Genomic DNA, 25,778 nt, shown 5'->3' on the forward strand with positions numbered 1-25,778 from the left:
GGGTTTTGTTTTGGTTTTTTGTTTATTTAGGGTTAGTGGCCCTGGTGGTGCAGTGGTTAAGAGCTCGATTGCTAATAAAAAAAAAAAAAAAAAAAGGCTGGCAGTTTGAATCCACCATCCACTCCTTGGAAACCCTATAGGGCAGCTCTATTCTGTTCCGCAGGGTCGGTATGAGTCAAAACTGACTTGACGGCAATGGGTTTGTTTTTTTCTTGGTAGCTGGTTATAGGTCCCTGGGTGGCACAAATGGCTTGTGCTTGACTACTCACCTAAAGGATGGCAGTTCAAACACACCCAGCAGTGCTGTGGAAGAAAGGCCTAGTGATCTGCTTTCCTAAAGAGTATAGCCAAGAAAACCCTATGGAACGTTCTGCTCTAACATATGGGGTCGTCGTGAGTTGGAGTTGACTTGATGACAATGGGTTTGGTATTTCTGGTTTAGCTGGTAGCTGAAAGATTCAGCCTTTAAAAAATTATGTAGTATTTAATACATACAATATATTATTTCTATCAGAAACAGACAAAAACTAAACTGGAGAGAACCCCAAATGTGATATGCACTGTAGCAATTCTTCTAATTATATCCCTTACCATTATTTTACATCTTGTTTCTGATATTTTTCCTCATGTTCAATGTTAAATAATAGATTCATTCTGTTATTGTAGGTTCACTTTTGGTGTGTAAAAGTAAAATTTGGATTTATTAATAAAACTTCAGCAAATCTGAGATAAAATAGCATTAGGCTCTTATGAAGTTTATAACAACTATTAAAACTATTAAAAACAAAACAAATTTCCAAGTTAAAAATAAGCTTCTCCTCAGCAACTTTAGGACAATTGAGAAAGGAAATGCTCTTTTGGGGGGACATATTGTAAATTGTGCTGTAAAGTACAATGGTGGGAAAATACAGCACACCACTATAGACTCAACTAAAAAACCAGTAAAGGTGTTTGCTAAAGCCCAGTTAGTGAAAGTCTAAAAGTCCTTAGAAGGGCTTTTAGCAAAATTCAAATTTGCAAACACTCCCATCCCTCCCGAGTAAATAATCGCAAACCAAAGTCTTCACTTACCCTTGTTACCAAACCCCTTAAAAGTCTTAGCTTAATGCTTTTATGGTAGCCATTTTACCCATAAAATCCATTACACAGTTGTGCCTTTCATGAAAATTTACCTCGTCCATATCTAACCAAATGAGAACTGCTAAAAAAAAAAAAAAAATCTGTTTATTATTATGTTAGAAATCCAGTAGGAGAGAACAAGACATCCAACCCTCCCAAGACTCCGTTCGGCCTGAGGCAGTCACACAGCTGCTACTCCGTCTTCTAATGAAGAGGCTTCCCCATTGGAAACAGCTGCCCAAGGCTGAGATGGGCCTGGTTCCATTGTCTAGATCCCTCTTTCTCTGGAAAAGTCGAAGTCTATTACCACTTTCTACATAAGGCAAAGGGGTTGCCTGATGCTTCAGAGAGAAGACATTGAGAGTTGTTTATCTGGTGCGCTGGCAATAGAAATGGATATTAGGGCTTTCAAGGAGCGGCAGGTGGATTCAAACTGCCAAACTTTTAGTTAGCAGCTGAGCTTTTAACCACTGCGCCACCAGGGCTCCTCAATCCCACAGGTAGGACAATTTTATCCTAGTAAATTCAGAATATGTTGGAAAGTGCTCTTCCTTTTCTGCAGTGTTTCTCATTGCTCTTTAAGTATGAGATCAGATAAGATGCTTGACACAAACAAAAATGCCCTTACAATCTTGAAATCGCTCATATATGGAACTGCAAAGAATTTCAGTCGTTGAACATTATCTACCTTGTAAAGCAGGTTAACTTTCAACTTTTATTTATTGGAAAGTGAAACTATACCTTAACTAGATTTTGTGTCCATAGAGTTTAAGACAGATAAGAAAAAGATGAGTAATCTGTTTTATTTTTTTGCAGTGAGAATGCTAAATGTCACGGTCTAGTGCAGCATGAAATCTTCCTAACAACTATGAACCGAAAGGGATTTATGGACTCAGCTGTACTACTTTCCTTCCAGTAGTATAGGCTGAGCTTCCCAGACTTGTGCATGGTACAATGCAACCTTTCAAAATCACCAACCAAAGAGTGCTGGAGTTATGAACAGCGAGAGAGGACGGAAATTAAAGCAAATTATGAGATTCTCTGGTTCCAGAAAATCTGAAAGTATTTACTGTTTCTAACCATTTTAATATTACTTATAAAAGGAAACACATTTGTAAAAATGAAATGTTTCATTTGTATAGGTTATCGACTTGCTTCCTTTATTTAAAATACCAGCTTGGCTATTTCTGAAATAAAAGTGTTGTGATTTAATTGAAAACACACATACACACACACACACACACTCTCTCTTCCCATATCTCTTTCACTGAATAGCTGAGTTCAGATTTCTAGGGTCTCAAATTGCCAAGGCCGTGTGTTTATAAAAGTATAAAATTGCGTGTTTTTTTAATACTCTATAAATACTACAGTATACAGTAAAACCAAAAAAGTACATAAACATTACAGTATAGATTTAAGTTTGTTTTTTACTCTTTTTTAGCGTATTCTCTGGATGGTCAAGCTCAGTGTTCATAACTGTGTCACCCCTAGCAGAAAATGATTTAGTGAAAACCCAGTCACCCCGTACAAATCTTGCCCCAAACCGTAACTAAATGAAACCAGCCATGTGCTTGGGGCAGTCCTTGCTCTCACTTGCACACTTTGTTTACTTGGGCTTGAACCAGGCGACAGGGACGTTTAACCTGAATCTTTCACAAGACTCATTTACTAAAGTCCAACTGTTCGAAATGCAGGCAGAGAAAATACATACTAAGTCCTCACTGGGGAAGTAAGCAAAACGGATGTGGACTAAGAAATTGTAAAAAATTGCCCTGGAGATTTTCATAGTGCCAAATAAGCATATTTGGCAACAGAGAGTTTGAGAGCCCGGCCTCAAAGTTATATCTGAAGTCCACTGCTAGAACCCAAGTTCTCTAACAGTAGCAGGCGCATTTGTCTTGTTGGTGACCATGTCTCCCTAGTCTTAGAAGAGTGCCTGCCACGTGGTATGCACTCAGTAAATATTTTTGAATGAATTAAAGAATGAAATGGTTCACAGAAGTATAAACATTAACGTGGTCACTGGTGGAGTCTTCTAGGAACACTGTAAAAAGACTTATACCCATGGGTGATGACCACCCACTGGACTCCCACATCTCCCTGGGAAGTAACCTCTCGTCTCAAGGCCACCATCTGTGCTTCTGATAGGAAGAAACACCTGTCCTGTCTGCTCCAGCATGCCTGGGATCGCTGGTTTGCAGGGTTCAGCTTAGGGATCCCGGTTATGCTATTGTGTGGGGAAGGCTCAAGTCTGGGCCCTGGTAGATAAAGTAGGTGCTGAGGAATCAAAGGATGGGTGAGTCAGGCGGGAGCAGGCCCCTGTATGAGGAACTAGGGGGCACTGCTGCCCATCCGGCACATTCTTTTACTCACACAGCACAGAAGGGTGAGCAGCTACCAAGGGAGAGAATCTAATTAGTGAGTGTGACGCAAACACCTCAGGTGCAGAACGAAGGGTAGGTGCCAAACAGCAGCCAAGAGGTAGAACCAGGAGGGAGACAGCGCGTTGGCTGATGAGTAAACTGAGTTTTGGATTTTTTTCATTAGTGGGATCTGTTAAAAAGCACACAAGCCAACTGACAGAGATTTCTCACCTCATAAATCATCGGCAGACAGATCTCTTGAGTCCATGTCCCGCTGGGGCATTGCTCTGCTCGCACACACTTATCTTGGCACCAGCCACACTGCACAAAGGAAGGGGCAGACAGACACTGACTGCAGGACTGGAAATGGTCGCAGCCCAAGCCGTCCAACGGGATCTTGGTTATCTGTGAAGAAAAGTGAGAGAAAGAGCTTTTTTGGTTTGTTTGTTAAGTAAAAACTGAATAGACAAAAGATTCATGTAAATACTCTTTTAGGGAGTGTACTGTAGATAGCAACTACGTGTGCAAATCACGTAGTAACTATTAAATGACTAAAATTAAAAGAAATCAAATTCCTTCCTTCTATTATTGGCACATGTAGTAAAAGTTAACATCACTGTCCAGCAAACAGAGCACTATCACTGCAATATTAGAGGTTCTAATGATATTCACCAGAGGTTTAGTAGTGACATTTTGTCCTGTCTGAGATGCATTTAAAATAACAAGAGAGTATAATTTCAGCTGCTGGAAAACACACTTGAACCCCCAGGAAATTCTAAGTGAGTTTACATATCATTCTGGCATCAAGATGTACCTCCTTCTCTCAGAGAAAAGGGATTAGCGGCTGGAGTCAGATTTCAATGTACATTTCCAGAATTTATCTGCCTGCAGTACAGTTCTGCCATTAGGTCTGTAATTCTTATTCCACGTGTGTTTTTCTCATTGAGAAATATAGGAGAAAGTGTCTGTTATGAAGACAATCTCCCTTAGGCCCAAGGAGGTCCCTTATTCCTTGAATAAAAATTTAACTTGATTTCAAAAGATCTCTGGAATACTTAAGAAAGACGTTAACCGAGGAAAGTTGGATCCAAGATGAAGAGAGAAGTTATAAAGGACCAAATGACACTGGCTGTAAATATCCATGGACACTCGCTGTGGGAACAGGGCTTACCTTCTTCCCAGTGACAACCAGCGTGTAGTCATTTTCGTTTAATGGGTGCTCCAAAATAACCTCTGGGGACACAGCATGGGAATCCAGGCGAAAGTTCACATGGGGGGTCGACAATCCCGATCGAGAAACCACAACCTGAAAAAGAAAAAAGAAAACACTCTTATTCCAAACAAGCTCAATTTAAATAAAAGTAAAACACATAGAGGATAATGGTGATAACAGATCTGGAGAGCTCATGGGTGTCTGAACTAAAGAACCAACAGTTCATCTCCTTGTAAATTAATATAATGTTTTCTAATCTTCTGCCCTGAAGATAATTTATCTGAACCTCCAAGACACTTTTGCCTATGACCTTTTAACGGTTCCTAGGGAAGAAGATCCTCCAACTCATCAGCCAACACATGCAGACAAATCCTCCTGTTTGTACTGGGAACTAGAGGAACTAAAACTCTTCCCAGAACAGAAGACACCACTTATGCTTACAAGGTTTCTGGATTCTTTTTAATCTATTTCCCTGACTCTCCCCATCGGCTAGTTTCCCTTGATGTAATGGAAAGGGTAGTGAATGGAGACTGGAGATGTGGGTCTAGTTCTAGCTCTGCCGCTCTTAAGCCATATTTATAGATCTTCTGAGATCAAAATAGGCACCCAGCTACTTTGACATGATGTACTGTATTTTTTATAAACCATTGTCCCATGATATGTTATTACTTGTATTATAAGTGAAGTTCTGCTTCTTGGCCTGGGTTTATGATAAAGCCTCATGGTTTTAACAATGCCTTGGAAGCAAAGTTTGATGCCTTGTATCATTCTTGCTTTCAGGCATTTCTCATTTGGATGTTTCCCGGCTATATAGTTTCTGTTTGCCCTGTTCCTAGCACCCAGGAAAAACGAGATGCACCACTTTTATCATTCAGATACAAGAGTTGCCACTGAGTTGATTCCAACTCCTGGAGACCCCATATGTGTCAGAGTAGAACTGTGCTCCATAGGGTTTTCAATGGCTGTGATCTTTTGGAAGTAGACTGCCAGGGCTTTCTGCCTTTGTTATTAGCTAAGCGCTTAATCATTTGCACCACCCAGGGACTCCTGCGATCAGTGACAATTAGCGTAAATTCAAGATGACTAGGAGCCAGCAATGGGCTCAAACATCACAACTATTGTGAGGATGGTGTAGGACCGGGCAGTGTTTAGTTCTGTTGTACACAGGGTCGCTGTGAGTTGTAACTGACTTGACAGCACCTAACAACAACGACAGGAGCCAGCAGAGAGGCCATCAGGTTGCGTCTACACGAGGGAGCAGGAGGCTAACTACAGCTCTGGGCCTGAAATCGACTTTGTGAAATTGCCCAACATCCCTAATAGCCTTTCGCCTTGAAAACTGCCTTTATTTGCGATGGGTATGAAACCACAGGACAAAAACTGGCATCTGTGAGATGAGAATTAGTTAACCCTTTGGTGCCCAGCAGTACAAATAGTGACCATGAACTTTTTTAGCCTCTGGGGTTTGTCGAAAAGCTGCTGCACCACTGATGGTGTGTCCTGCTGCAAGGCAGGGTCCTTTAGGACTCTTTGAGACTGAAGAAATGGGCACGGGTAGCAAATTACTGTTTTTACAGAGTATTGTATGAGGTGTCTGAAGTTTTGGTAGGAAAAACATAAATTTTGAAAATTTTTGTTTGTTACACATACGTACCAACAGAGCATGGTGGGGACTTTGGAGTATAATCAGTGGTACTTAATATGTACCACTATACACTTAGGGTAGGCTTGTGGGAGGGGGCAAGAAAAAAAAATCCATACTGCCTACCAAAAATTCAGACAAAATCAATGATTCAGCACGCTTCCATTAATGAAAACACATGGTAACAACAAAAAATTCAAGGCAGAAAATAATTGGGTCACCAAAGGGTTAAATAACCACTCCTTCTACCTCAGCTTTCTCATCTGTAAAATGAGAATGAAAATTACTCACAGCAGAAATTAACTGCTAAGTATGCTAACAAACTCACAACAACACATAAATGTTCTGGGGAACCAACAGTAAATTTTTCTTCAGCATAGTACAGGAGCCCTGGAGCCTGAAACAATTTGGCAAAATTTCCAAAGTACCTAATTTACTCCCAGAGGGTGGACTGTGGATAGGGAAACTAACCGAGCTCTCACAGAATCATAAAGGTTAAACATCGTGACTTCTTTTGCTCTAACGTTTGTTCTACCCCAAACACTCAACACTTTCAAAACACCTCCATTAAGCTGGCTGGCTGTATTTGCAGAGTTAAATGACAGGTCAAAGGTCACTTGGTCAGGCTGGGAAAGGATGGAAACTATTGTTATTCCTAAGTTTAGGGCCAAGTAAGTGTTTGTGACCTTTGCTGGCAAAGTGAAGAGAAGTTCAATTGCCAGTCCTACCTCCCTCTAAAAGGAGGCCTGGTAGCACAGTGGTTAAGCACTTGGCTGCTATCCAAAAAGTGGGTGTGTCTTAGTCATCTAGTGCTGCTGTAACAGAAATACCACAAATGGATGGCTTTAACAAAGAGAAGTTTATTTCCTCACAGTTAAAGTAGGCTAAAAGTCCAAATTCAGGGTGTCAGCTCCAGGGGAAGGCTTTCTGTCTCTGTCGGCCTTCGCATCAGTGTTCCCCCAGACTAGGAGCTTCTCGGCGCAGGGACCCGGGCCAAAGGACGCGCTCTGCTCCTGGCACTGCTTTCTTGATGGTATGAGGTCCCCGTGTCTCACTGCTCACTTCTGTCTTTTCTATCTCAAGAGATTGCCTCAGGACACAATCCAGTCTTGTAGATCAGGTCCTGCCTTACTAACACAACTGCCACCCATCCTCCCTCATTAATATCATAGAGGCAGGTTTACAACATACATGAAAATCACACAGTACCAGGAATCATGGCCTAGCCAAACTGATACACACATTTTTTGGGGGACATAATTCAAACCATGACAGGGTGGTTTGAACTAACCAGCTGATTTGTGGGAGAAAGATGTAGCTGTCTGTTTCTGCAAAGATTACAGCCTTGGAAACCCTATGGGGCAGTTATGTTCTGTTCTCTTCGCTATGAGTCTGAATCGATGTGACAACAATGTGTACCTCCCTCTGAGTGCTAGATACACGCAGAACATCAGGACATCAGACTTCCAAAGCCCCTATTCCAAATTATCTAGATTTCAGTTAACCAATTTTGCAATCTTAACTCACTTCTAGTGCTCACCATCTCATGCTTTTTCTACCCCCACCCCTTATTTTTTTCCCTTATTTCCCTGATTGTTGCCAATCGCGTTAAAGGTGGAAAAGAAAACAAACAAAAACTCCTTCTCTCGTGCACAAATCAAAAACCAAACAGAAACAGCCTGTGACTGTTCTCTGCCTCATTCGATGCTTTCCACTTCACTGAAGATTATTCATCACTATGAATGTTTGTATTTTGTAGCTGTCTCTCTTGTGTCTTCCATTCTATTCAGACCTGCTACATAACAATCACCACCTAGTGCCCTTTCTCTCCAAACCGATTGCTCTCTTTAGTATCACTTCCTGTACCTAAAATAAGCAACCCTTTCTTAACTACTAAGGAACCATGGTGGCACAGTGGTTAAGTGCTCAGCTGATAACCGAAAAGTCAAACTCACCAGCTGCTCCACAGAATACAGATGTGGCAGTCTGCTTCCATAAACATTTATCATCGAGAGTTTCCAGGAGTTACTATGAGTCGGAATCAACTCAATGGCAATGCAGACTTTTCTTAATTACTATGTCATTGAGCCCTGGTACCACAGCGATTAAGAGTTCTGCTGCTAACCAAAAGGTCGGCAATTTGAATTCACCAGCTGCTCCCTGGAAACCCTATGGGGCAGTTCCACTCTATCCTGTAGGGTCCCTATGAGTCAGAGTCGACTCAACAGCAATGGGTTTATCTTTGATTTTATAAGGTGGTGGAAGCTCATCCAAATAATCATTTTTCAGCAAGGATTACCTTTCCCTCTCTTTTTATAAAGAAGCTCTTTGCACCTCTGGAATTTAACATGTTAACATGTTTGGCGGACTTGATGCATTCCCTCTTAAGACTTTTTGTCTGGAGAGTGCCATATATATATACATATATACACACATATATAAACTAGTTGCCGCAGAGTCGAATCCAACTCATAGTGACCCCATGTAAGTCAGAGTAGAACTGTGCTCTGTAAGGTTCTCAGTGGTTGATTTTTCAGAAGTATATCGCCAGACCTTTCTTATGAGGTACTTCTGAGTAGACTCAAACCGCCAATCTTTCCATTAGCAGTTGAGCGCATTACTGTTTGCACCACCTAGGGTATCCATCATAAACATGCAATGGTTAAGAGCTAGATTGCTAACCAAAAGGTCGACAGTTCGAATCCACCAGCCTCTCCTTGGAAACCCTACAGGGCAGTTCTACTCTGTCCTATAGGGTTGCTATGAGTCGGAATCAACTCAATGGCAATGAGTTTTGTTTGTGTGGGTGTATGTATATACACACATACATACACACACATATGTAGTACTTTCATACTAATAGGTAACTGAGATATTGTACTAAATGCTTTAAATAGATATTTGATTCATTCCTCACAATAATCCTATGAGGTAGGCACTACTATTTTCCTCAAAGAAAATTTGACAGAGAATTTTAGCTAGATGGTACAAGAGTCAGGTTTCCAAGGAGCTTCATCTAATGCCAGAACCTATGTGCTTGACCTCTAGGAAAACGCTGCCTCTCCCTAAACACTCAAGAGTAAATATCAATAAAAACTTCAACTCTGAGCTCCCAAGAGCCACTCATGAGTCAAAGTATTAAAATAAATTTCACAATACATTTGCCTTGCCAAATACTCCTTCTTCCAGTAATCTTGACTGAGCAAGTTAAGTGTGCCTAAGGAGAAAGCATCAGCATCTCAGTTTTTGATGATACAGAGAAAATGTTACCAGCACAGCTAGTGAAGCTCTACTTTTGATAATAAGCCAGGATAAGTGTTACTGGGTACAGAACATGGGACGAACAAGAGAAGAAGGGAGGCTGTGTGGAAAAGTGAGATGATGGTTTGGAATTCTGAGCAGAGGTCATACCACAGATCCAAATACCTTTTTAGTTGATCATTAGCCCTTTCTCTGCAGGTATACCTACTGCTATAAAATGCCAAGAACGCTCTTCTATCGTTAATTCCTCACTTTCTCTTATTAGTGGAATTCTAAATAATCAAGTAACCACTTTGCCCCTCAAAATACCTCTGAAGCTATGTTTGCCAGAAATTAGGAGTTTCTTTTGGTTGTCATGGAGATATTTCTGAAAACAGAACTGCATTTAGCATCTAAATTTAAATCTTAGGATAAATCACCTGGCAATCTTAGAACAATTAGTATGAAGCAGAAGACTGGCAATTGTCTTTTGAGTTTCTACCGTGTCTATGACTGACCTTTGGTTATTTAGATCTCAAAACCTTTTTCCTTAATGCTCTTGAAAATACAAGACTAATGCTTTTTATTTTTATTTTTTTTGGAGGGGAGGAGAAGGAACATTCTGAATTTACTTGACTGTTGTGGTTATGATCTCAAATTATCTGTGAGAGGTCATCGGGAAGAAATAGACGTACAAATAAAATAAAATCCTGTGGCTAGGCCTCAAATTCATAAACCTGAACAAAGTAACTTTGTGTGAAATATCTTTGTGAAATATCTACAAATATGTAAAGGCCAGATCTCTCCAACCTATGTACAGAACTTCTATTTTTAATTAAAGTTTTAGAATTTATTTTTCTTGAAGAATGGGGAATAAAATTTAACATATGATATTGATAGTGGCTTTCTGTCTTTACTCCTCGCATTTTTCTTTTTTAAACTGGAAAACTCAGTAATTTTTAGCATATTTACAAAGTTGTGCAACCATCACCAAAATCAATTCTAGAACAGTTTCATCACCCCCAAAAGAAACTCTGTACCCATTAGCACTCATTCCTTAGTTCCCCCCAGCTACACTTTCCCTAGCCCTAGGCAACCACTAATCTACTTTCTGTCTCTATAGATTTTCCTATTCTGGACATTTCACAGACGTGGAATCATACAATATGTGCTTTTTTGTGATTGGCTTCTTCCACTTAGCATAATGCTCTCAAGGTTCATCTATGTTGTAGTGTGTATCAGTACTTCATTTCTTTTTGTTGCTGAAGAATATTCCACTGTATGGATATATCATATTTTATTTATCACCTGTTGATAGATAAATGGGTTGTTTCCACTTTTTGGCTATGGTGTATAGTGCTGATATGAACATTCATGTACAAGCTTTTGCTTGAGTATCTGTTTTAATTTCTCTTGGGTGTATACCTGGAGGTGGAATTGCTGGATCATATGATAACACTATGTTTAACCTTTTGAGGAGCTGCCAAACTGTTTTCCACAGCGGTTGTACCGTATTACATTCTCACCAGCAGTGTATGAGGGTTCTGATTTCTCCACAGCCTTGCCAACACCTGTTGTTTACTGTTTTTTTTTTTTTTTTTAAATTATTATAAGCATCCTGGTAGGTGTGAAGCAGTACCTCACTGTGGTTTTGGTTTACATTTCCCTACCAAATGTTTTCTTAAGTAAAAGGAAGGTTTATGTCTGGAGATTCACGGCCTTCCTCCCAGTCCTCTAGCCCAACACTGAGTACTCTGTATCACCTGCTCAGCCACACAACCAGCTTTTGGAAGACTGTTCCCTCATGATCAGACTGGACTTTTGTAAAACAGAGTCCAAGAGAGGTTGGAGGAAGGGGGGAAGATAGGAGGAACAAAAATATATTCTCACTAGGAGTAGTCAGAGTTGAAGATGAAGCACACTCCTCAGAGGCCTGCACTCAGCAGAGGAAGCAAAGGTTGGGAGCAGAGGTGGTGCTCGAGAGGATAACAGGACAGGGGGTTTAATAAGAACTGCTGTGGACTAAGGATGTTTTATATCCTTTAATATTCTTTGAAAGACACGAGTAACCACTGGAATTCCTGTTTGCTTTGTCCTCTCTGAATGAGGCATTGCCGTGAGTCTCAACTCTATGGTAAGAGTTTGATGTGTACTGTTCTCAGCTGTCCCTCAGTGCATTTGAATCAGATGGCAGGCGTTTAGAAAACATTTAATGCAGTTCTTCTTCGTACGGTTATCCTGGGATCAAATAACATACTAAACCTTGCTGTGAATGATTCAGTCATATGGCAAAGTAGATTAAGTGTAAACAGGGGGCTAACATAAAATCTATGATTTTTGAACAGCAAAGTAAAATTTCCTCTTATAAGAAGAGAAAATATGTAGCTCTATTTTTAGGCAAATGGAACGCAAAGGGAGCTTTCGTATCATCCAGATTGGTACCAAATTTAAAAGGTCAGAAAAATAGAGAAGTTTTGTTAAGAATAAGGAATGCTTTATTCTTAATGAAAGATGATGGAAATTATTGGACTTCGAGACTTAAATTGAAAAACCTGAGTGAAGAGGATGGCACTGTTAATAAACTGACTGAGCTATCCCTGAATGTGACCTGTTGAGCTAGGGAGTGTGTCTGCATTCCCCGCAGTTCCTGGTACAGAATCTGACACATAGTAGGTCCTAAAGACATATCTATTGCATAAATACATGAATGGGCTGTGAAATAAGAAGCTCACTTAAGCCTTGATGTAGGGATGGTATTTTCAAATGCTGCAGAATTTAGATAACCTTCAAGAGTTTAATCTGCGTTTTCAAGATACGCCTTCTGATGACTCGCGCTTCTTGCCTGCTTTAGTTTACTATCTTCCTTAGTGTGAAACAGAGAGATTGGTCTTGTATAGGAGGAAATCAGAATAAGAAGGGTAGAGTTATTGGTTTCAGTCAAGCTAAAGATCTAGTTTTCTGAAACAAAATGAAATATGAGAAGTACAAATTGCTGATTGGTAATGAAGCTGAGAATTAAAAGTTGTAAGACAAAGTAGCAAGTGGCAAAAACAGAGTTAAAAGAAGCTTTACTGTGTTCTTTTCTTCACTTTTTTTGGTAGATGGGTGTGAGTGCTCCTATACTGACCTGACAGTGCAAGGCCAGGTAAATCCATAAAGTAAAACAATTTTCCTTACTACTACAATGCTATGATTTGTGTTGTGTTTCAAGTTTTTGACATGAGTCAAAACGGAGTCAAAATGAGTCAGAAAGGTGAAGCCTTAAAATTTATTACCAGATTGGGTTCTCTGTTTAAAAAAAAAAAAGCAAACATATAAAACCCAAATAAACTAGTAAATCTGTGAGAATTTAAAAATAATCTATACTTTCAAATCAATGTTCCAAATACAATGATTATAGGATTAGCCAATCTATACATAGAATATATCTGTTTCTGAATTTTCAAAGTGATAAAAGTTTCAAATACTACTGATATTATTTCATTTCTTAAAATGTCCCTCTACTCTGTCTAAAAAGTACCCACCAAAAAACAAAGCAAAACAAAAGCTTATAGTTTCAAAAATTTAAGATGTTTAAAATTTCTACACACGTAACAGTTGAAAGTGTGTAAAATACATGTCTTTCAAGAGCATGCATTAACTAGTTTTAGGAGACTATAGTGAACTGGGCTTAGTGTTTAGTCATGGACGTACTCTGAAATTATTATTTATAATAGGTTCTTTTTAAACAAATTTCAGAACTCACGAGCATATTTTTTTCTAAAGAAATATCCCAACGCTACCTTTCTTTAGAGATTTAACTCAATCATCTACACATTAAATAAAGGGGGGCGGCAAATGATATTTTTATCTGAGCATTTCATACAGGAGACAGGTAAGTCGGCAGTCCCTAAAGAGAAATGTTGTTCAAGTTCAAGCTTCACTTGGCTGCATGTCTGCCTAACACTCATAGCATCGACGAATTAATGATCTGTGTCTACATACTCTAAAGTAGCAGTAAGGCCAGATGCCAGGTATGCCACAGGCTTCCAGCACAAGCATTGACATGTCATGATGGTGGCACAGGAACCCGAGGAATATGAAGATAGGAGGTAGATAGATGAATTGATTCTTCTTACTGGAAGTGAGTAATTATTCTCCAGTTCACTGATTATTAACATAAGCCTTTAAGTAATGGTCATAAGTAATGGTCAACAGCAAAGGATGCCTTTGTAGGTGATCTCTACCTATTTAAGTTTCTTGCTTAAGACCCAACTTAAGCAAGGAGCCCTGGTGAGGAAGGACCCTTGGTTGCACGATGGTTAAACACTCAGCTGCTAACTGAAAGGTTGGCAGTTCAAACCCACCCAGCCTCTCTGTGGGAGAAAACCTGGCGATCTGCTCCAGTAAAGATTACAGCCAAGAAAATCCCATGGGGCAGATCTACTCTATCACACAGGGTTGCTATGTGTCAGAATTGACCTGATAGCACCAGCCAACAACAGCACCTGTTCAGTTAAGAGGCAGAAGAGGAAAGATGGGTGATGAGTGGTGTCATGGATAGAATGATGTCCCCCCAAAAATGTGTGTATCAGTTTGGCTGGGCCATGATTCCCGGTACTGTGTGATTTTCCTATATGTTATAAATCCTGCCTCTATGGTTAATGAGGGAGGATGGGCGGCAGTTGTGTTAGTAAGGCAGGACTCAATTTACAAGACTGGATTGTGTCCTAAGGCAATCTCTTGAGATATAAAAGACAGAAATGAGCAGTGAGACAGGGGGACCTCATACCATCAAGAAAGCAGTGTCGGGAGCAGAGCGCGTCCTTTGGACCAGGGTTCCTGCGCAAAGAACCTGCTAGTCCAGGAGAACACCGAAGAGAAGGCTGACAGAGAGAAAAAGCCTTCCCCTGGAGCTGACGCCCTGAATTTGGACTTTCAGCCTACTTTACTGTGAGGAAATAAACTTATCTTCGTTAAAGCCACCCACTTGTGGTATTTCTGTTTTAGCAGCACTAGATGACTAAGACAAGTGGTAACAGCAGCAAGGAATGAGGGGGAGGGGAAAAAGCGGGTGGGGGAAGAGCAAGGATGCTACCGAACAGCCTAGTGGCCACTGTCAGCAGGCACAGTGAGGTGCACATAGTAGCTACCAGTGAGTTTGTGAAGCTGAACTTGAAACAAGTCTTGAAAGGGCCTCCCCACCCCCATCCCCATCTTTGATCCACTCCCTCTCCCTAGCCTGACAGTCATGCACAAATATTTTAATAGCAATGCTTTACATTTAGAGATTAAAGGCCTTATACAACTACCGTTAAAAAAAAAAAATCAAGCAAGCATTGTTTTTGGATGTAGATTAGACGAGGAGCTCAGAAGGGGAGACGCAGGCAATCCCTGTGATTAGTCCTGTGATCTTCATAAGAATCTTTCCCCCCTCTTCCACATAGCTGTGCACGCTGAATGTTCCCTCCCGAGTCTGTTCTCTATATCCACTTCCCCCTAAATTTGTAAGAAGAGTAGTTCTCACTGTTTACTTCTATTATGCTATCTGGAACTTGCTTTTCATACTATTTTCCTTCAAAGTAGACTAAGAAAATGATTATAACAAACAAACAAAAAAAGTATTTTAGAAATCTGTACCTACATTGACACAGCTATACTGAGATAGAGAATTAAATAGATGTGCGTGTCAGGATAAGCAGACATAGCTGCACCTGTATAAGATAAGATACATGTTTAAATGTTAGAAACATGTAAAAAATGTCTTCTCTTCCACACACTTAATATTGTTAGCTAAACAATATAATTCTTTCTAATCAAATAACCACTGTGAAATACCTGATCCATTCTGCGCCCAACAGCTGGGGTTGTCGCTTGTGTTCCCAGCCAAAGCTGAACACAAACACAATAGGAGAGGCAGAAACAGCTGCAAACTCTTGGGAGAAAAAAATTTGTAAAGCAACTTTGCCTTCAGGCTTCAGTGTAGGAAGGAAGTAAAATCATTTTTCTGTTCCTTTTCATGTATGGCAGCTGTCTTTAAAAAAAAAAAAAGTCCATTCTGTTTTGTAACAGAAACACCATAGTATTTACTAGAACATGAACTGAAGCCTGGCCAGAGATTTAGCAAGTTAGCGCAGTCAAAACATTCACAGAACTTGGTAGGTAGTCACTGCTCTGACGGATTAAGCTAGAAGGTGCCACATCTTCACTCCACTCCTGACTCCTCCCCCACTATTATTTGCTGTAAACAAACTGTTTTTCAGTGATGTGGATTCTGTTTGATCCTTGAAATGTTTTAGGTTTGTTTATATAAAGTGGAACTGAATGGAATTCTCTGAGGCAAGTGTCAGATAAATAGATCCTCTGTGGGTTCCAATAACCCTGTCTATATATCTCATGTATTAATATTGTCAGCACATGTTTTATTTCCCCTACTAAAATTTTAGTGCCTTTAAGGCAGGTTCTGTGTCACTTTTTCCTTTGCTCCCCTCATTTGCCTACCAAAGCAAAGTTAGTAGGTTTCCAAAACAGATTTGTTAAGAGCCACTTATTTTCACTTTTAAGGTTTTGGATATACAGGTAATGGCATAATATAGCTTCTGTTATAAAAATGCTAGGAGATGAAAATAGAATAGTTGCTAAAGTATTTCTGTTCTAGTGAGACTAACGCATGATATATCACTTAAATGGTGAAATTTATCATAAAGGAGAATTTACTCAGTTATTAGAGCAACCTGTTTTGAAACAGGGTTTTATTATAACTTTAGAGTCTGGAACTAGGCCAGGAATCTTCTGACCTAAAAAAGTGTCAGACCTAAAGTGACTGTAGAAAGCTTATTAATATGAAACTGGATTGGCAAGGTAATAAACAAGTTAGAAAAAGAGAAAAGCAGAAGTAAAGATAAAGGAAAGCAAACCAACATAATGAGTACATTACATCAGGAATCAACAGACGTTAGCTTTGCTCATCTTCCTTCAATTTCTTTTGAATTCTACAGAATACCATCAATGTCAATTAAAAACACATAGAACCACAAAATAATACTATACATTTTACAAGGATTATTAGATAACCACGACTATATTTCAAACACATTTGAGTGCATATTTATGTGGGGTGGGGACTCGGCATCCCTCTGGATTTTGAGAATTTCAGGACAGAATTAAATGGTCAAGATAGGTAAGATGCCTATATAAGGATGCTGGAATGGAAAAGAGGGAGGAGGGGGAGAAAAAGTAGTTAACTGTGAAGCAATGGGAGTAGGGGTGACTAGGGAAAAATATTCAGGTAACGGGATCTATATGGTTTTGAGCTAAAAAACAAAACAAACAAAAAGCAAACCCATTGCTGTGAGTGGAAGCCGACTCATAGAGACCCTACAGGACAGAGTAGAACTGCCCCATAGGGTTTCCAAGGCTGTAAATCTTTACGGAAGCAGACTGCCACATCTTCTTCCCACTGAGCGGCTGGTGGGTTTGAACTGCCGACCTTTCAATTAGCAGCCGAGCAGTTAACCACTGTGCTACCAGGGCTCCTGAGTTTTGAGCTAGGAAGGCTTTATTTACATGTCTTATGACTTTGAAAGAATTCCACCATGCTCACCAATACAAAACAAAACAATATATAGTTTTTAAAATACGGCAATGAGTAATGCAGATTTTTATAAAGACAGTGGTAATTAAAAAATATGTTTTATAAAAGCATACAGATATAGGATATACAGATGGACAAGTTATAGGAAATTATCATCATCATGGTTTACCAGAAGTCACTGTCTGAGTAGAGTATTAATTCTACCAGAAGATTATGAAATAAGCAACCATCTTTAAAAGAAGTTTCCAAGATTTGTAGAAATTCAACATTTCCATAGATGCCACTGTCATTCTGCATTAATCAAGCATCTACTAATGAATGAACTCATGCTGAAAGCACTACCCAATCACTATTAAAGCAGTCAAATAGATCCAACACAAGAGCACTTTAATTTCTGCAAAGTGCTAGGATTCTTGTATCTAGGAAACACAGTAACTTCAATCAAGTCTGAAATGTGAACTTGTGTGGATTTTTTTTTTTTAAGTATTTGAACTTCTTTGTGTCTGACCCCATCATTTTGCAAAACTCAGGAGTGCTGGAGTTACAATGAGATTTTGATGATAATGTCCCTTCCTAACTCCTGCCAATATTTCTCAATGATGTGAATGTTTCTTCTCATGGAGATGCAGGGTTCACACAATAGCTCTCCTTTGATCCGTAGCTTCCCTTGAAATAGGAAAACATCGCCTGGAAGTGCTTTAATTGTTTCATTTTATTTTCCAATCATGTGATAGAAATTATAAATAGGAAAAAAAAAAAGAAACAACAAAAAAACCCAAAACCATTCCGGACGTGAAAATTAAAGCAACCACATTCAAACTGAAAGCTTCAAGAACTTAACAAGAATAGGGCATGCAATTCATAAAAAGAGAACTGGGCTGCCTTGTTTTGCTTTCAGTCTGTATCTCTCGTTTCTACTGTGATTTGCGCTTTGCAGTATTTGCAAATACCTTAACTGCAAAAACAAAAACAAATCACATAAAACTAGATAAAACAGCCACAGCCACTCTCAGGAAGCATTTACCTGCATGAAACGACCCTCCGACGTCCCAAGATTAGCAATCGTGAGGTTTCCTTTAATGAAGGTGGATATGGATGTTAAGAGGACTTGGTTGAACTGGCCCATGAATAAGTCAACGCGTTGCAAAGCTGTGGTAAACTCCGTTCGATATTCATCACTGCGCACTTCACAGCCTGATGAATTTCTCAAAAGTGTCTGGAATAAAATACGGTCATAGGATTAATGTGAGTCAAAATGCAAATAAGCCGGCAAGAAACTTTCCTATGTGTTTTCTCATAGCTTGGAAGGGAATGGCAAGAATAACTGTGCAAACAGACAAACAGCCTCAGACAGGAAAGAAATATTTATAGTGACCGAAATGGCTCCAGTTTCACCAAGCGCTGCTGTTAGGTAGAATCTAAAACTGGGGGCAAAACTTCCCATAATTTACACAAGTGGTTCAATAAATGCACACGTAAATACAGAACACAGCTAGTGTTATGAAAAGAAAAAGAAAACTTTAAATGTCTCAGTCCTTGACATGAAGGCAATGCTTCTAGGAGACAGAGCCAATCAGATGAAATTTCAATGGGAATAATAAATGTTAGAGTCATACTAAAACATGTATTTTAAAATGTGTGTCTTTGTGTGTTTGTGTGCAGAGAGGTGGCAGGAGGGGTGTCTGATAGATAATTCACGAGGAGGCAGCAGAGTAGAGACCCCTGGCCCAAGTGCTTGTATCAGATCTTGGTCCTTAGTGCTTATTTATGGTGACACTGGTAGTTCAGTGGCGGAATTCTCACCTTCTGTGTGGGAGACCTAGGTTTGATTCCTGAACAATACACCTCATGTGCAGTTACCACCTGTCTGTCAGTGGAGGCTTGCGTGTTGCTATGATGCTGAATGGGTTTCCGTGGTGTCTCCACACTAAGATGGACTAGGAAGAAAGGCCTGGTGATCTACTTTCAAAAATCAGCCAGTGAAAACCCTATGGGTCACAACGATCTGATCTGTAACTGATCAAGGGGATGGCACAAGACTAGGCAGCATTTCGTTCTGTTGTACACGGGGTCACCATGAGTTGGGAGCTGACTTGATGGCATTTAACAGCAAGCATTAGGCAGAGCAAGGACGGAATCCCTAAATTGCTTCATTTTGCCAACCATTGATACCACCTGAAGGACCTTATTCCTTAAAGTCAAACCTCTGTCACATGAAGTGCAAAGTTCCTATTCCTATCTAGTGCCATTTATGGTTAAAAATCACCTAAAATATTCTATATATTAACTACTTCTTCATTTTAAATGGTGATAAATTAGCAACCTGACTTTTGTAATTAATGCAACGTTTTAGTTCTAGACATTTATTTTGATATATTAATGAATTCTATTTTGCTATTTAATTAGAAGCTTTTCTTCACTAAACTACTATACTCTGAGGAGTAGCAGATAACTAAGATGTACCAGCAATTCAATAGTAACCGATTAATTGGTAATTAGGTTTCCATCAGTGATCAATCACCCATTTTGCAGAGACAGCCAGAACTAAGAGAAGCCGTTTAAAGGGCCAAAGACCCATTTCAAATCAAAGGCCATCTGAAGGATCCCACTACAGAGGTGGCTGCTCTTCAGGGCCAGACTTCTGTGTTGGTTCTGTTCCTTCTCTGGCTCTTTCTTACTCTTTTTCTCTAGTTCTAGGTGGCATCCTGGGAACTTTAAAGCATCAAACTTGAACTGGAAATCAGCATTGGTGGAGATATGATGAACTTACTGGGATATAAAAATAACTTGATGTATGTGGAGTTTAGTGTTTGATTGTAAATTATTTAAAACAACAACAACAACAAAAAAACCCAAACTACTAGAGGAGTCGATTCTGACTCCTGGCAACCTCAAGTATCAGAGTAGAACGCGCTCTGTAGGGTTTTCACTGGCTGATTTTTTGGAAGTAAATTGCCAGGTCTTTCTTCGGAGGAGACTCTGGGTGAGCTCAACTGCCAACTTTTCTGTTAGCAACTGAATGTGTTAACCGTGTGCACCACCCAGGGACTCCTGTAAATTATCAGTGGTCTTCTAGCCACAGAGGACAGGCATTGTATCTGTCCTTTACCCCTGGTGACCTGTGTCATGCCCAGAGGACAGGCATTGTATTTGTCCTTTACCCTGGTGCCCTGTGTCATGCCCAGCATAGAGCAGGTATTTAAAAACGGTTTGCTGAATAAATGAACGTGTCTGCACAGTAACCAGAGATAAAGCCCATCTACCCTGTGGTCTGTGGTCTGCTCTGCTGAAAGGCATGATGAGCAGGGGAGCGGAGGTGAGGGGGACGAACAAGCGTCTCCTGAGAAGTGTCTGTACACCTGCAGGAGAGGGAGCAACGTGACCAGAACTTTAGCCTCCGCCAGTTTCCTCCCATGATAGGCACTGTATCAGTCATACTGCTAAACAGAACCAATAAGATACATATTTATTTTATTTTAAGAAATTTTAAGGGATTGGCCCACATGATTGTGGGGCTGTCAAGTCCAAAAATCTGTCGAGTAGGCCAGCAGGATGGAAACCCAGGTAGGAGTTCTATGTTACCATCTCGAGGTAGAAATCCTTCTTCTCCCAGAAACCTGTTTTTTCTCTTAAGGCATTCAACTGATTAGATGAAGCCCACCCACGTCACTGAGAATAATCTCCTTTAAGTCAGCTGATTCTAGCTGTTAACCACATCTACAAAACACCTTCACAGCAACACCCAGATTAGTGTTTGATTAAATAGCTGGGTGCTATAGGTTGCCATGAGTTGGAATAGACTTGACAGCCAACTGTTTTTTTTTTTTTTTCCAATAGCCTAGCCAAGTTGACACCTAAACCTAATTAACTCAGGCATAATTGCAGAACTCTGCATCAGGGTTAATGTGACATTTATATTGAGCATTTCGAGGCTTATCTTTCCAGAAATAGTAAGATCTCTAACTGGTGCCTCCTCAAGGACTAATAGGATTGTTATGTGTCTGTTGCCCCCAAAACAAACTCCTAAGAATGGAAACACTGCACAATGTTGGAACTGGGTCTAGAGAGCTTCTTGAGTTTGAAAAATTGTGCAATTCAGGGGCAAAAAACAAAGATCACGTCAAGTTCAAGTGGCATGGCATTCAAATTTCATAAGCCAGGGGACCCCAACTTTTTTCTTTTCATTTTAGCCGGGGACAGATCAGGGGTGGGGCACTAGCTTCCAGGAAAAAGTAACATTCCAGTACCCACTGCAGGAGATGGGATTATTCCTTGTCTTTTCCTGCTGAGAATTCTAACCAAACTCAATGACTGGGGCCAGGGTGGCAGAAACTGAGTCTTGAGTTTTAACAGGAGAACTTCACTTCTAGGGAGCCTTAGTTTAAACTCTGAGCATTGAGAGGTAAAGCATTGTACGAATATGACGCAAACTCAGTCTCACTGTCCCTTAAAGATAATGAACAAATGTGTTTGATGACTGCCGCCCATCTGTGCAGGTCAGATGGGATTGCTTCTTCTCACCACTTTGTACACAGTTCTTGAGTGTGCGTTTGGGATGGGAATCTAACTACAGACCTGCTCTCAGGGGTCTCCTTGCTACCTGTGCTTCCTTCAAAGCTGAGGTCCTGCCTCTTAGGGTAAAACCGAGCGTTGCTGTTATTAGGTGCTGTGGAGTCATTTTTTACTCATAGTGACCCCATGTAACTGCCCCATTGGGTTTTCTTGACTGTAATTTTTATGGGAGCAGAGCACTAGGTCTTTCTCCTGTGGAGCCGCTGGTGGATTTGAACTGCTAACCTTTCTGTTAGTAGCCAAGTGTTTAACCACTGTGCATCTTGCTTATTTCACTTAAAAATATATCTCAGAAGTACTCTTATTAACACATAAAAAGCTTCTTCACTCTTTTGTGCACTCACTTTCTTCACTCCTTAAACTGAGCATAGCTGGAGGAAAGCAGTTCTTTGGCACTGTGGCTGCTTTGAGGAACCACAAAAGAGTCTACAGAGAAGGTTCCACCCGGCACCAGGAGGGAAGCCAGCCTGACTCTCTCCTATTGGTAACAAAGGGAGGAAGAAGGAAGGAAGGAAGGGAGGGAGGAAATCAATCTTTACTCCGCACCTACCGCGTGCCAGGCACCAAGCTGGGTATTTCCACATACAAGACTCACGGCAGCCCTGTGAGTTTTTATCACACTCAGTTTCTAGGATGAGGAGACTCAGGGCAGCGAAGGACTCGGTCACAGCCACCCAAGTCACACGGGAACAGGCATTGGGATCCAGTTCTCTCAGATTCTCAAGCTCCTAGTTTTCTTTTGCTACAACTTACTATTCTGGGCAATATTCAGAGAATTGCACAATTACAAAAATGGAAAGGGCTTTCGACATGATCTCACCCCAGACCCTCATTTTACGTATGAGAAACTGAGACTCAAGCAAGTTGTAACTCCGACAGAGCTGGAATCATTTAACAAAAGTTATCATTTAACATGTAAACAACCTGCAACTCTTCAAAGCAGGAATGTACATTCACTCACTTCTGATTTCTTTACTGAGAGAAAAGCTGGAGTTAATCATTATTCTCTGGATAACTGCACAGGGATAACCACCAGCATTTGGGGCTGTACTAATCAGCTTGACTCTCAAATCTAGTTCTTCCTTATTTGCTGTCCCAGCTAACAAACATTACCATGTTTCCAATCACGTAACTTTGAAATTCCAGTCATGGCCAATTCCTCCTTCTCTAGATTCTCCCACATCTCCATGCTGTCAGCAGGGTGCAGCGCTCAAGTTACGCCCACGTCCCTGCCCCAGGCTGGGTGTTTCCTCACTGGCCTTCCAGTCTCCGGTCTCGTCTGCCCTGAAGCAGTTATAAGCACCCACTGCCTTCTTCAAAACCTATTTGCTTGCCAAAGGGGCCCACGTACAGTCTACTAATAGAGTCTGGATGCATATGCCTATTCTACAAGACTTTTTGAAAAGCATTTAGCACACTTTAGCTTCTAAATTAATTATATAACATCAATTCTGAGAACCAATAGTAAACACCTTGTTTTGTTTTTTAACTTTTTACCAACTTGCTTCCTTAACCTGAAGTCTTATATGCTGTCACAGAGTTAAATAATAGGAATTACTCAGCAATTTGTAAGCCTTGATGCAACACTTTAATTTAACCTTCCTTTACCTTTTTATGAGCACTTGTCAGATTTTTACCTGACTCAGACATATAGCCCTTTTTTCAAAATATAAAATGAAAACTGAAGTGCTATATACCTCAATATATTTGATTCAGAATGTTTTCCCTAATTAACATTATAATGCATGCTGTGAATATGCAATTACATTTAATTCAGTGTAATTAAGGATGTGATATTTTTAAAGTAGTGATTCTTTTAATTGACCTGAAGGACGGATTTAGCTCATCTATAGATAATTTAAATCAGCCTTGCAGATAGATTTTTTTTTGCAGGTTGAGTTTTAAAAATGTACCATCTTGCAAAACATTCTGCCAGTTCACTCATACCAACTTTCTTCCCTCCTTGCTCATAACTAAATTAACAGAAGCATTTTAATACAAACTGTATTCATATCACGCTTCATACAGATTCTAGATACATGCTCTAGTAATGGTTTTTGGAATGTAGGTATCTGCGGTCCATTCGAGTCATGGCAACTCATGTGCAACAGAACGAAACGTTGCTCAGTCCCGTGTCGTCCTCACAATCACTGGCATGTTCGAGTTCATTGTTGCAGTTACTATGCCAATCCATCTCAGTGAGGATCTTTCTTGCCCTACTTGGCCCTCTACTTCCCCACACATGATATCCTCGTCCAGCAATTGATCCCTCCTAATGACACATCCCAAGTGAGTGAGTCAGACAGTGTTCTGTTGTGATCCATAAGGTTTTCATGGGCTAATATTCAGAAGCAGATCACCAGGTCTTTATTCCTAGTCTGTCTCAGTCTGGAAGCTTCATTGAAACCTGTCCACCATGGGTAACCCTGCTGATATTTTAAATACTGGTGGCATAGCTTCTAGCATCACAGCAACACACAAACCACCACATAAGACAGGCAGATGGGTGGTTGTTTTTGGAGGGTATACATTTCAAAATAGAAAGTCCCTCTTTGCTCAGAGCTTTTCATATATTTGGTTAAAAACTCAGCTACTTTAATCTCAGGAGTACACTTAGAGCCTATTTCCCTCAATTTCCTTCATGTGCTCTCTTTATTATGTAGGATTGGCAGGGGATTGTTGTGGAACTGATGGCAGGTGGAAGCATACAGCTTTGAACCTCAGTATCTTATTATGTAGGAGCCCTGGTGGTACAGTGGTTAAAGCATGAGGCTGCTAACCAAAAGGTCGGTGGTTTGAACCTACTAGGCGCTCCCTCTGTGGGAGAAAGTCTCGGCAGCCTTGGAAACCCTATGGGGTGGTTCTACCCTGTCCTATAGAGTCGCTATAAGTCAGAATTCACTCAAAGGCTGTGGATTTTGGTTGGGTCTTACTACATTTCCTTCACCTACAGGAGTGGAGTAGCCAATAGGCAAGGTAAGCATTGTGCTTACCAGATCATCTGTAGTGAACAATTCCACATTTTTTCACCACATCAAAGATTCTGCTTCTAGGTATGACTGGCAACTGTCTCTTTCCCAACCCCACAGCACCTTCCTACAGAATCAAAGCCTCTTTTCAGATTTATAATCCCTGACAGGGGCAGATGACCCAGTAAGGAAGGTAAGCACAGGCTTACTTGTGCTTACTTATTAATCTGTAGTGAATAATTTCACATGGGTTCACTTTCTTGATGTGGTGAAACCTATGTGAAATTGTTCACTACAGATGATCTGGAAAGCAAGGTAAGCACCATGCTTACCTTGTCTGTTGGATAATACACCCCTACACATATATTCAAACTTCTTTCAATCTGTACTTAAATTGTCTAAGATGTCAACATGGAACCCTGAATTATCCGTAAAATGAAGAATAATCAGCTCTCTGGCAAAGCAGGCACTCTTCTTTGGGGACTTTTAATGCAAGGGCAGCCTGTTTAAGACAGAGTCTTGGTTTCTGAAGAGGGGCTCTTGTGGCATAGTGGTTAAGAGCCTGGCTGCTAACCAAAAGGTCGGCAGTTCAAACCCACCAGCTGCTCCTGGAAACCCTATGGGCCAGCTCTACCCCTGTCAGATAGTGTTGCTATGAGTCGGAACTGACTGGACGGCACCTAACAGCTATAACAGAAATACCACAAGTGGGTGGCTTTAACTAACAGAAGTTTATTTTCTCACAGTTTAGAAGGCTCTAGGGGAAGGCTTTCTCTGTCCATTCTGAAGGAAAATTCTTATCTCAGCTTCTCCAGTATTCCTCTTGCTGCTCCTTGGAGATCTCCCCTTGGCATCTATCTTTCCCCCATTCATGCCTGCTTTCCTCTGTGCCCAGTCTACCCTTTTATATCTTTTATATTTCATATACACTGATATGGCCTCATTAAATTACAAAGAAAACCCTATTATCAAATCGGATTATATTCACAGGCATAAACCCAAACCAAACCCATTGCTGTCGAGTCGATTCTGACTCACAGTGACCCTATAGGACAGAGCAGAACTGCCCCATAGGGTTTCCAAGGAG

At 40.4% G+C, this 25,778-nt stretch overlaps 1 protein-coding gene across 1 annotated transcript in view; it reads right to left on the minus strand.

The window, feature by feature from the left end:
- MET (MET proto-oncogene, receptor tyrosine kinase) overlaps nt 1-25,778 on the minus strand; it is a 117,465-nt gene that overhangs the window by 43,542 nt on the left and 48,145 nt on the right. Inside the window, exons 3-5 of the mRNA XM_012559485.2 lie at nt 18,175-18,366; nt 4,654-4,788; nt 3,714-3,887 (exon numbers count right to left, since the gene is read on the minus strand). Of these exons, the coding sequence (XP_012414939.1) occupies nt 3,714-3,887; nt 4,654-4,788; nt 18,175-18,366 (501 nt within the window). The remainder of the gene's footprint in view (nt 1-3,713; nt 3,888-4,653; nt 4,789-18,174; nt 18,367-25,778) is intronic.

This window comes from Trichechus manatus, unplaced genomic scaffold (assembly GCF_000243295.1).
Source record: "Trichechus manatus latirostris isolate Lorelei unplaced genomic scaffold, TriManLat1.0 scaffold00251, whole genome shotgun sequence".
In the NCBI taxonomy this organism is placed as follows: Eukaryota; Metazoa; Chordata; class Mammalia; order Sirenia; family Trichechidae; genus Trichechus; species Trichechus manatus.